This window comes from Furipterus horrens, unplaced genomic scaffold, assembly GCF_987537825.1.
Source record: "Furipterus horrens unplaced genomic scaffold, mFurHor1.1.pri manual_scaffold_16, whole genome shotgun sequence".
Classification (NCBI taxonomy): Eukaryota; Metazoa; Chordata; class Mammalia; order Chiroptera; family Furipteridae; genus Furipterus; species Furipterus horrens.
Window position 1 is genome coordinate 9,536,842 of NW_028327186.1, and position 12,552 is coordinate 9,549,393.

General features: G+C 55.0%; 1 protein-coding gene across 1 annotated transcript in view; it reads right to left on the reverse strand.

Annotated features, from left to right (window-relative positions):
* Positions 1-8,265: 8,265 nt before the first annotated feature.
* LOC149992061 (NT-3 growth factor receptor) overlaps positions 8,266-12,552 on the reverse strand; it is a 133,306-nt gene continuing 129,019 nt past the window's right edge. Inside the window, exons 6-7 of the mRNA XM_090263827.1 lie at positions 11,065-11,223; positions 8,266-8,618 (exon numbers count right to left, since the gene is read on the reverse strand). Of these exons, the coding sequence (XP_090119953.1) occupies positions 8,433-8,618; positions 11,065-11,223 (345 nt within the window). The 3' untranslated portion in view covers positions 8,266-8,432. The remainder of the gene's footprint in view (positions 8,619-11,064; positions 11,224-12,552) is intronic.

A 12,552-nucleotide genomic window follows, 5' to 3' on the forward strand; every position in this document is an offset into this window, starting at 1 on the left:
GGCTGAAGGACGGCTGTGAGAACGCAGTTTTCTTCTCTGGCCCCGGGCGACTCCCAGGCCCCGTCGGTGCGCGGCGCCCAGGCCCAGGGGCACAGGCCGGCGGGGCTTTCCCTGCCTCTGCGGCGGGAGGAGCTGCCCTCTGAAGGGGCGGGGGCAGGGGCAGCAGCAGAACGGAATGAACGCATGAACGGATGAACGGAAGTGTTCCGAGTCTGGAGAGCCTTCAAAGGAGAGCTGCAAGACAGGGACTGACCACAGGATGAGACCGGGGCTGAATCTTCAGGGTGGGGAGGTTTGCAGATTTGTTCCAGGTGAGACCAGGAGACGTTAGAAAGGTAACGGATCTGAGCAGAATCAGAGAAGGGGCACATCATACTAAAGACAGTCCCACCTGGGTGGCTCGAGTCACCCACCCAGTAACACCCAGTCCAGCACTCACTTCCCCCCAGTGCTCCTGCATCCAGCTCGCCAACTTTTCCAAGTCAAGTCTGACCCTTTCATTTCCAGTTCCAATTCAATGTGGATGTCTCGGTTTTATATCTAATTGTTTCAGCCCCAAGATGGGTTCAGAAAATTGCTTGAACTAGCTCACATTTGCATTTGTACTTACGTAGTACTCAAGCCCAAAATCAGCGCTCCCCACCTCCGTGGAAAACTGAAGTTACATTTTATTTAATTTCATTTAGTGCTATCTCCTATCCTCAAAATAGTAATAAAATCTTCATCAAGGTTAGGTTTGGTGTTTCTCTAAGAAAACTAGTCCAGCCTTTAAATATGAAAGGTCTGAAACCCCAGGATTTGGTCTTCCTTGAAAAAGCCCTAACATTATAAATGAGCCACACTATACAAGGTCAAAGGCTGTGCGATGATCATTTTTAAAAAGCAGCAAACAGTGGGCCACAGGTAACTTTAAGAGACCACAGGCCTGGTGTGTGTGCGCGCACGCACACACACACACACACACACAAAGATCAATGAGAGGAGCACAGGTGTGGCACATTGGCTCACTGGGCCTTACTGGACTGATGGGGGTGCAGGGGGGTACGTGCACACACCTGTACATATGCGTCACAGTTTGCACTATGTCTCTATGTGAGCGTAAGCATCTAGAATGTAACATAACCCTGGTAACAGCCAGGTTTGCTTCTGCATGACGGTGACATTGCTTGGCCCAGAAATCTATTTTCCCCGTTCACAAGTACAATGTCCTGGGCCGGAAGCTTTCACTGCTCCTACAGAAATGCCTAAAAATGCACAAAGAGGCTCCTGTTACTCATATGAAAGACAAGAGGCAAAGTAGGAGAAAGTCTCACAGAGAATCAGAATCAGAAAAACCCCAGAGAAGCTGTGCTTCAGACTTCGGGGTGACGTATTCTAAAGTTGAGAGGTCAATTCCCTAAAACGGCCCCAAAGACGAAGCAGCCCTGCAGAGCCTGGGGGTGGCGGCAGCTAAGCTAAAGGACTTTGCTTAAGACTTTGGACGCAATGAGCGGCCCTCGTTTGTGGAGGAGTCGTGATTCCAGCTTCGCGGCTTCCCTGCTGCTCTGTCCCCATGTGGCACCACACCGAGTAAGCCGGGGTTCTAGTGACCCTGGAGTGCACCACCCACGTAAGGAGAGAGCCGGCAAGTTAGGGCTTGGGGGTCAGCGGTAACCTCTGTCCCAACGAGGAAGCCCCATGACCTGTGACATCTGCACCTGGAAACGCTGAAGGACTGGGAGCCCAGGGCTCGCTGACGCGCCATTTCCCTTTGGGCAGCAGCACCCTGTCACGCTGTACAACTCTGTCACCCGCGAGCAGCTCCCAGCCTTGATGTGCAGGCCCCTCGGGGGAAAACCGATACCATGACAAGCACGTCACATCCACTGAGCAGAAAGCCTGGCTCAGCACTGTCTCCCGCAGTCAGATGCCCTCCATGGCCCTTCTGCCCCTGCAGGCTCAGAGTTCACGGTCAGAGAGCGCAGTGCACGGGCAGGCAGAGGGGCTGCTGAGGGTGGGCCCCATGGGTCCCAGGTGCGATCTGCACAGCTCCGCCTCATGCATCTCGATGAGCTCCGCAGCCAACCTCCCTGCACAGAGGTTAATCCCCACGTCCGCGTTGTCTGACAGCACTGGGATCACGGCAGGGCCGGGCTCCGTCAGAAGTCTTAATACAGCAGTCAATTCCCTCTGTCCGCAGGAAATGGAAGTCTTCTGCTTTGTGTGCCGAATCGTTCCGCGCCAATCTTCTCACTGTTTGAAGTCCACGCTGCTTGTGGTCCTGGGATTCACCTCGTATTAAGACTGTCACAGAGTTTGAGGAGCTGGGTTGTCGGTCCCATAGAAGCAGGAGGGTAGGAGCCAAAAGCAAAAAGTAAGTAAAAAGAAGAAAAAGAAGAAAATCTTCTTGACTGAGATTTACTTCTCTGCTGCAGAAAGCAAAAATCAAATCATCTGAACCAGGCTTATTTCTTCACTCCGGAGGTGGGCTCAGAAGTGTGTGTCAGGGAGCGGCAAAACGGAGCTGGGACGTGAACACTCCACCAGGAAAGAACAAGCTAAACATTTAAGGAAGCTATTCATTCGAGTATGTTCCACCAGTTAACATATCTGTCTTGTTTGTTTTTTCTTTTTATGACGCCCACATACTCTTCTCAAGTGAAAGAACAACTACCAGGTTCAGACTTGCGTGTTCACATTTTGCACGGGGCTTCAGGGATGTTGCAGCCACAAGAATGCTGGCGAACACAGATCCAGGCTCTCAGTCCCCTGGCAGACTCTCAAAAAGGACCTCTGCATCTGTCATTGTCCACAGTGAGGAGAAGCCAATTTCTCTCCAAGACATCAAACTGAAAAGCAAGCCCTGAGTGCCAAGCGCTTCTCAGAGGACCAGCCGGCCTTAAGTCATCTCCGTGCTCTTGATATGTCTTCTAGTCCAAACGTCTGGCTCTGTTGGCCACGAGTGTCTCCTGCAAGCTGGGAGCTGGGGCCACAGCACTGCACAGCGAGCAGCCTTTGCCTTGGTGATGGGGGAAAATCAGTGGAGCTTCCCATCCTGCCTCTGTAGGACGGAAGACAGCCCAGCACACTGGTTTAAGACACCATTCCCCACTGCGAATTTCCAACCAGGCCTTGTTTTAAGCATGGAACTAAAAGAGGAAGGGAATCTTCATTTTTTAACTTTGATCAAGAATCCCAAGTACTCAGAGAGGCCCCCATCTGCACAGATCGCCTTGTTAAACAGAGAGGCGCCTATCTGGGCAGAGACAGCTCTTGCCACCAAGTGAAGATCCTGTGTAGGCATCAAGGGAATGGTGCTTGGGAAGAATGCACCAGGGAAACGGACTCTGTCAGAGCCAAGATGCAGTTCCTGAGGGTGCGACAGCTCGTGCTCACAGCAGAAGTCCCAATTCCCAACGCAGTGGCCACAGACCTTCACCACGCCCTCCAGAGCCGCGATGCCTTTCAGAAAGAGAGAGCAGCTGCCACCGCCTCCTGCTCCCTCTGTCCCATCCCTGCAAGGGCCTGGCTCCCCCGCAGTGCTGGTGAGCAGCGTCCCAGCCCCAGACGGGACAGGATGTGCTTCCTGTGCGACCTGTCAGAACACCAGGAAGAGTGGTGTCTCCGATGCCCAGCAAGCTCTCGTGAGCCTCACTTAATCTGGGGAGCACCAAATGACCAAACTGTACAAGACGACGGATGTCCCATCAGGACCTTCCTGAATGCCTCTTTGGCCAGCTTGTCTCTGGATGTCTCATCCCTGAGAAACGTGAGGCTCGAGAAGCTTAACGGAATCAGTGTGCCGGCTCCGAGCAGACCGTCACTGACGCCGTTCCGACACACACAGCCAAGCGTACAGTGTACACAGGCCTACACTCTCCCTAGGAGGCACTCCGGGGATGGTCAGCAACCCCAAAACACTTCCTGAAGCTGATACTGATACCATGATTAATGATACAAAAACTTGGACTTTTTCCTAAAACCTATTATGCGTTGGTCAAAATAAATTTATTTGGTATTAAAGAAAATGTTGGTGCTCTGGGGACCAAAACCATAGCACCAAGGTCTGGGTTAAAGCTGCCAGTTTGCTCTAAGGCAACCGCCACAGGGTGTTCTGGAAGGCTGGTCTCAACCAAAGCTGACAACAGACATCCCAGGGACATTTGGAGGCAGCCCTCCAGACTGCTGGCACGGCAGCTCACTCAACAAACATCTCTGTTCCAGACCCGGAGCAAAGCACAGGGAGGACCCCCAAACCCCAAGGCCGTCCATTGCAATAACAATACCTCAAATCAAGACGACACTGCTCCCTTCTGGTCTGGAAAGCTGGGGCCAAGAAGCCAGTAGCCGTTCCTGAACGAAGAAGAACTATGGTGAAGAGTGTGCAGCTCCAAAGGCTGCCGCCTTCCCAACAGCTCCTTCCAAGGGCAGTTAAAGGTCAAGGTCTCCTGCGCTCTGACCCGGAGTTCAGACTGCCGGTGGCCTGCATGAGAGCTGGGCAGGCCCATCTCCATCTCTCAGAACAGCGTTTGCCCACGCTGGGCACACTGGCGTCGCGTGGGCTAGGGTGCAGGTCAGCCTCGGGGTCTGCCGGGAGCCTGTCCTAAAGAGCGTAAGAATGGGGTCCCCGGCTTATCTGCCTGGCGCCCCCGCCCACGTCCCTCAGACCTGACAGTCACTCCGCTTCCCTCATTTGCCTTCTTCAATCAATGTCTCGCCATTGGTAACTTTTCCTCCTCCTCCCCCTACTTACCTAGCTTTCATTTTCTTACTTCTAGCAAGGTTTTTCTCATTTCTAACAAGTTTTTTAAAAAGTGGGACCAGAACAGATTTTTTTTTAACTGAAAAGGACTCTAAGAATATTTAGCACAGCCTCTTAAAGGTCTCTGATGAAAAATATGATCATCTGAGAGGTCAGCTGATGTGGCCAAGGTCACCTGGGTCACGAAGAGGAAAGCCAGGAATCCCGATGGTCTTCCCGCCCCTCACACCCCACTGCCTGTGCATGGACCCTGTGCTCTCCGGGCATGACGGACTCACTTTGGCTTCCGCGCTGGGTCTCGGGGCTGTCAGCTCTCCTGTTGGTGTTGGTTTTGTAGTATTTAGCACCAAAAATGTTTGCACTAGTGTAGTCTGCAAAGTAGGCATCCCCAGAGGAGACCGGTAAGCTCAGCCTGACCCCGGAGGGGCCCAGGGGAGCCTCTCTCCGGCCCAGGGGTGATTTGTGCATGATCTCTGCCGAGTAGCGGGAGTGTCACATCCTCGGGCCATTAACTAAAGGGGGCCTAGTGACCCTCAAAATCCACTCAGAGGTCCGGGATGTGATTAGAGGGCAGCATGTGGTTCAAGTCCAAAGTAAAGAACTGGGATGACCCTCGGCCATGGCGCCCTGCCCCCGGGTGGGCATCTGACAGCAGGCCGCTCAGGCTCGGTCCAGGAGGGGACCTGGGGAGACACCCTGGCAGGGACAGGAGCCTGGGTGACCTGGAGCACCCAGCGACCGTCAGCACGGGGCTCCCATCTAGCTACACACTCACAGTCCCCTGGCGCGGCCTTTTAGGGTGTGGGTGTTGGGATGGAGGGGACTGGTGGGGCCACGCTGGCGGAAGGGGTGTCATTTCAGGACATTTCACCACGTCGCACACTTCTGAAATAAATAAATAAATAAGTAGACCTCCGCCAGTGCTTTTTGGGTGTGCAGAAAGACTGGGAGGGGGAAAGAGACAGAACACTCCCTCTGGGACTTAAGTAGCTTCAGACGCTTGGGCCTCTGAATTCCTGGGACGCAAGAGCAAAGGAAGAGAGGCGCGTCTGCTGGGAACCCACCCTCCCCAGGCCTGCGGGCCCTCAGGGGCCACCGACCCTCACCCGCGCGAGGCTGCAGGGGGCCGTGCCGAAACGTAAGAGCTACTGAGAAAACCAACACAGGGCCAAGACGCGCTCAGAGGGACCGGGAAACTGAGTCACGGCAGAGAGCCTCGTGGGTCCTGCCTCAGCACAGGAGGAAGAGCCCATCGCACGCCCTCTCCAGAGCCCTGGAGCGCCCCTTCGGCCCCACAGCACTGCCCGCCACCTCCCTCACTGGCCACACGGCCTTCTGAGGTCCCACTTGCTGAGGTCAGGAAGCCAGCAGGCAAAGGTGGCCCCCCACACAGACCCCGCGGGGCAGTGAGAACGAGGCCCTCCCCTCGGCTCCCACTGCTGCCGCCTCTTTCCCTGCTCCTGTGACGGCAGCTGCTGTTGGTGCATGAGGAAGACACAGAGCCCTGGGGACTACAAGGGCACCGCGACCTTCAGGGCGACCCTGGCTCCCTTCGGCCACCATGACTCCAGGCCCTGCGTCAGACGCTAACACTGCCTCGTGCCCAGCTGCCCAGCGGCCTCCACCCCGTTCTTAGCTGCCCCTTCTTCCCAGCCCACCAGGGGCGTGAGGTTCTGGAAACACACAGCCTAGGGGACGGAGGCCACACCGAGTGCCCGGGTGACTCCCTGCAGGTCCCCTTTGCCACAGCAGCCTCCGCGCTGAGCCAACAGCAGCTCAGGGCCTCCAGGTGGCAGGAGGGCCTTCACTGCCACAGGGCAGCCGGGGCTCCTCAAGGGACCCCTCCCAAGAGCTCCCCTCAGACGTCCCCAGGGCTGTGTCCCCAGCCCCGAGGAACCCACACCAGCTCCAGCGCCCCTCCCTCTCTGCCCCCCAGTCCAGCTGAGCAGCCCCACCCGTGCCCCAATCTGAGCACGGCTCTTTTCTGTTTGGATAAAAACACTCGTTGGTCTACAAAAAGCAGCGACACCACACACACAGAGTGCAGTCCTGAACCCCACATGGGAGGCCGGCGTGCAGGTGACCAGAACGTCCGGGATGGCGACAGTCCCTTACGCTGGCTGGGCAGGGTGCAGGCCAGAGGCCCCAGGGGGCGCTGACGGGTGAAGACCAGTCCATAGGTCGCTCTGTGCTTGGCGGGAAGTGGCAGGCGGGGCTGGCGGCCTGGGAGCGCACGTCCTGGCTTCCCCGGCAGGAGGCTCTGTGGGCCAGGCCCCCGGCTTCGCAGGCATTTGGCTGTCACGCGCGTGTGGCGTGCAGTGGAGAGGCCCCGAGATGCTGCACTCAGTCTGTGACAGCAGCCGCCAGGAAGAGGGGGGAGCCGGCGCCAGACCAGACACCCCGCTCTCTCTCCCTGTCAGGGCGCGTCCTCATTAAGATGCCTGTGGCACTGGCCCCCAGGGACATCTCCCCCGCCCCGCCCCGCCCACAGGAGCGACTCCTCAGCCCCTGCACTTCCAGCAGCTCCGAGGCAGCAGCGCCAATCCCTCCATGGCCCAGAAACGTGAGCAGAATGCAAGGGCCCCAGTGCAGGTGCCGGAGTCTCTGCCTCCTGCCGGGCTCGCAGCCCGCTAGGGTTCGGGAAGGCAGAGAGAGAAGCAGAGGACCCGGAGGGGCGTGTCGACGAGGGCCTGCCAGGGCTGAGTGTCCTGCTGCTGAGACCCTCTGAGCCCACACGTCCAGACAACAGGGCGTCCGTTCCTTACCCCCGCCTGCCCAGAGGCCTGAATGTGGGGCCAAGGAGCCCTTCCAGTGATGCAAAGATGGGGGGCAGCGCCCCGGGATGGGCCGAGGCGGCAGGCAGCTCATTCCCCTGTGGCTCTGGCAGTCCAGAAAGGGCAGGTCTTGACGTTCTGAGAAGAGACGATGCGCCATTCTCCAGCTGGCAAGGACCTTGCACAGGCTGACGTCCGAGACCGATGGGCCCGCTGCCGTCAGGATTTCGTGTTTCGCTGCTGCCCTCGTTCAGCATCCACCTGCAGGCGCCATCGCTGGCTCCTGGACGCATCAGGACTACACTCTCTAGCACGGGCTAATTACAAAACTGTCTGGAAGCAGACGAACTTCTCTTGAAGAGGGAAGGCGAGGAGGCGATGGCCAGGGCAGGCCCAGGGCACCTGGCCCGGTGTTACCCTCCGGCTGAGCACGCCGACGCCGTCTGCCCACGCACCTGTGCGGGTGACCCCTGGTCCGCCGCAGCGCCGCCCGTCCCACCATGAAGACTGTCCTTCTGCATCATCAGGGACTTCCGCTCCGAGAAGCTAGAGCTGAAGGCGCATGGGCTGCAGCTTAAGTCAAAGGGAATTTTCACCTGTGTTCATAATATTTAAGAATGTCTGAGCCGTTACAGTCTCGTGGTTTCTGTATCAGCAGCTCCTCTCTGTATTAGAGAAGGTATCTCTCTGTAGATATAGATAGTTAGATATATAAATATATACGCCAATCGCCCTACAGCGTTTTTTTTTTTTTCTTTCTTTTGTTTTCAGTGTTGTATGTGTAGCAGGCACTTGAGTTTATATGAAGATGTTCGCTTCAGTCGAGGGTGGAGGGGAGGGGTCGTGAGGTGGAAGGGGGCGAGTGAGGCCGGGAGAGAGGAGGCAACAGAGCATGAATCTGTGACCGCCGGCCACCACTAGCCGAGGATGTCCAGGTAGATGGGGGCGGCTTTCCCTAGCGCGTGCAGGATTTTGTAGATCTCCTTGATGTTTAGCCGCTGCTGCGGTTCCCTCTGCCAGCACCCCAGCATGACGTCGTACACCTCTTTGGGGCAGACGCGGGGCCGCTCCAAAACACGGCCTTGGGTGATGCACTCAATGACCTGAAAAAGTGAGGAGAGTGGAGATGTCACATCAGAGCTCAGCCCGGGTCCCCAGCAGAAGGCCACCACTCCCCTGCGGGGTCAGAGCAGAGCCGGGCACCCTCAGCTCAGGCTGGGGGCAGGGCTGAAGGCAGCGCGGGGTTTCCCGTGCGTCCTGAGTGTGCGGGTCATGAGGACACTGACTGGCGGCTGCCCCGGCACCCGGCCTCCTAGTATACAATTCCTCTGGCTTCACTCCTCCTCTTCTAGTCCTGCAGCTCCTCCGGGTGACTGAGCTCGTACACTTGTGCACTTTCCACCTGCAGCGGGACTGACTTGGACCCGTCCCTCCCCATCTTTTGAGCCTGCATGACATTGAAACCCCCTTGGTGGAGCTTTGCACCACCTGGGCACTCCATGGCCACCTCCCCTTCGGCCCCACTTCCTGGCAAGCTCCCCTCTCACAGCCTCTGTGCACATCACCACGCGTGCCTCCAAGCACCTCCAAGGTCCCCTCCTCAGCAGCATCCCACCTCCCCTGCTCTCTGCACTAAACCACGGATGCCATTTCTTCTCAGGTCCTTAACACGAGGACCAGTCCCCGACTCACCAGCGCCCCCTGGGTTCACCTCACAGGATCTCAGCATCCTCACGTGGAAGAGGGGGACCAAATGCCTGCCTCGACCACCTCCTAGGAGTGTTGCAGGGACCAAATGAAAGCAGGAAAAGGGGCTGTATGACCCCGCACACTGAAGGGAAGGCCATGAAGAAGAGTGGGAGAAAGCAAGGCACGTAAGGCGGGACGCCCCCAGCTGGGCACCTTAGGACCCAACCTGTAATTTGCGGCCCATTTTCAGTTCCTCAAAGGAACTTCTTTGCCAAAGATGCTGAATGTGTGAATTTTGAAGGCTGCGTCTTTCAGTTCTCAGCCAGTTTTACCTTCTCTAACTACTAACGCCATCCCTGCACAGCCCGGGGCAGATCGCGGACCCTGGGCTGCAGTCTCCTCGTCTGCGGACAGTCGGGCTGCTGCAGGGTGGACAGGGAGTGGCGGCAAGGCCGACGCCTCCACAGGCAGTGTCAGAAATGACCGCACACACTGCGTTAGCCACAGTGTGCCGGCCCGGGCACCCAGGACATCGGCTGCCTGTGAGACCCACAGCCCAGACCCCATCTTTACGGGGCCGGCAAACTATGCAAGTGTGCTCAGGGTACATGTCCGCACAGGTGTGTGCGGGTGCACGCGTGTGTATGTGCGTGCTCACCACCAATCCCACCCCCAGGAAAGCAACAGCAATTTTTAAAACCACCATAACAGATGGCTTCTGACATACATTCTTTTGTTGTTCTTAAAGGTCGTTAAACTGTTTTGTCTTATTTTAGGCAATCAGATCAAGACCCATCGAGCCTGTAAATGATGAGATATTACAGATTCAAAGAAAGGCCTTCTTTTCAGTCTTTGACATTTACTGAATTAAGTGGTCAGTGCATAGGAAAGCAAAGATGAACAGAGCTTCCAAGAAGAAAGAAAATTTCTTGAATATCCAAATACGATTCCAATATTCAAAGGCCCTCATGTTCATGCTTTCCCTGAAAACAGAAGGCCATGAAAATACACACCACGTTGCACGGGTCTGTCAGTGGGGAGACCGAGCCCCTCACTGTCTGCAAGCTGCACCAGATCCCCGGGTCAACAGGACTCTGGTTCAGATGTCCCGACCGGCTTCAGAAGCAGAAGAGTCCTGTGACCACAGCCCCAGCCTCCTCCACATTCGAGAAGTGCTCACCTCCGAGACCCTGGCCCATCTCAGGACCCCAAGCAAGTCCCCTGCCTTCCTTTGTCTTGAATCTCACCAGGTGATTGTGTGAAAAGTACTAAGTCCAATAAGTGCCTGGCACTAATATTAATTATTAAAATTTGATTAGCATTTTTTTACTGGTAGTGTAAATTAAAATTAAACATACAGTGTTTATCAAATAATGCATTTTGTTCCTGGGAATCCATATGCAGCTCTCTCAGTAACGTAAACCTTGCCCTCCTGCGTCACAGCCCTGCCCTTCCTCAGTCGGGGCACGCCTAAGGCCTCTGGCGCGCAGGTCCCTCGCGTACACTAAGGAGAAGGGGTTTCGGCAAGACGGCACATTTGAAATGCTCCTGGTTGTTCTATGTGATCCTTTGCTCTCTTAGGGCAGCATTTGTGACTTTGAGTGCAGCAGAGCAAACAGAACCGTGGCTTGCATATCAATTTAGACATCTGATTTCACGCTCTCTCGACAATTACACCTCATTTCCTACAGCTATAATTTTTTCCTGCTAAGAAGCTCTCCCCCGACCCCTTCTTATGCCCGTGTCTGTTTTGCTGGCTCCAACCCCCTGTTCCATACGCTGCGTCTAAACCCTGGCCTGAGATCTCACTTCTCAGCCTTCCCCGGACCCGAGGTCCCCATCTGCCCCCCAACCCCATACCTCCGTGTTTGAGAGCTGGAACCATGGCTGCTTTCCATAGGTGAAGATCTCCCAAAGGATCACCCCGAAGCTCCACACGTCGCTCTCCGTGGTGAACTTCCGGTACATGATGCTTTCAGGGGGCATCCAGCGAATAGGGAGCATAGTGTGTCCTCCGACCTAACAGGGGTCAAGACAGAGGCACACAGAGAGTGACCAGATGGCCAGACTCAGCCCGTCTCTCTGTACTCTTTACATGGAGATACACTCTTAACGCATCTTATTCTAAGACAGACACCACTTCATGCAGCTTGTATCAGAGGCCAGCGGAGACACAGAGATAGGAGACCCAGAGCAGTGGAGGCAGCCAGAGTAGCGATTAGAGAAAACACCTAAGAAAAGGTAAGTCCCTTGGCACTGAGTGTAAAGAAAGATGACGAGGTAATCTCAGGAGGAGAAGGGGTGTCAGGATCTGGGACTGCAGTCAGTCTGGCCTGAGAGGACGCCCAGATGGGGCAGAGAACCGCTGAGCAAGGCCACCGAGCAACACAGCGTGCAGACCTCGGCTCAGACTCCTTGGCCAAGGTGGTTACGGCACAGTATGGTCAGTGAGCGTCTTGTCTGTGAAACTGTGACTTTCGCTTCTATATGACGACCCTGATTTTCTCATTACAACTTAGATCTCAGTGTTCCAAGTGGAGTGGACAGAGAAGTCCCAAAAGCATGGAAGACCACATAATAATAAGAAGTCAAAAGAGAATGCCTAACAGTTTTTAGTAAGAGATTCCACGGCCAGTAAGGAGAAACTCTTAAAATAGGTGGGTCTATAGATCTGAGAGCCAAGGGCAAGAGGACGTGACTCAGAGTACCCCTCCCTAAGAAGAATGAGAGGGCACCCTCACCACCCAGCAGGTTGGTGGTGCTAGCGTAAGTGAAGCAAAGTTCACAGCATGTTTTAGACCTACGGAACTAACTGCATCAGGAGTAAATAGAGCCTTAGAAGTTGGAACTTTGGGCCCGGCCAGAGTATCGTCCCCATAGGCCAAGGGCATGGGATGGATCTCTGGTCGGGGCACATACAGGAGGCAACCAATGAATGCATCAATGGATGGGGTACCAGGTGGGTGTTTCTCTCTCTCTCTCTCTTACCCTCTAATAATCAATTTTAAAATGATGTTAAACAGTAATGAAGTTTTGGTTAATACATGGAATTTATTGTTAGAAAACTGATGACGGCTGACAAAAAGAGCTCTCCACAAATTCCTAATCAACTATTGATCAGAAGATGCATAGCCATGGTAGACCACCTGGAGGAACAATAGCAACAAACATCTGAGAAAGAATGACTTATTGGGAGATGAGCAACCTTATTTCTAAAAACAGAAATCATGTTTGCCTTATCCACGTGAAGTATGTAGATCAGCGATGACGGGGGTTTGCACAAGGTGCTTTGGGCCTAGGGTTTTATAATCAAGTAGCTCTGAAACAAAGTGAAGACAAAAGATGATG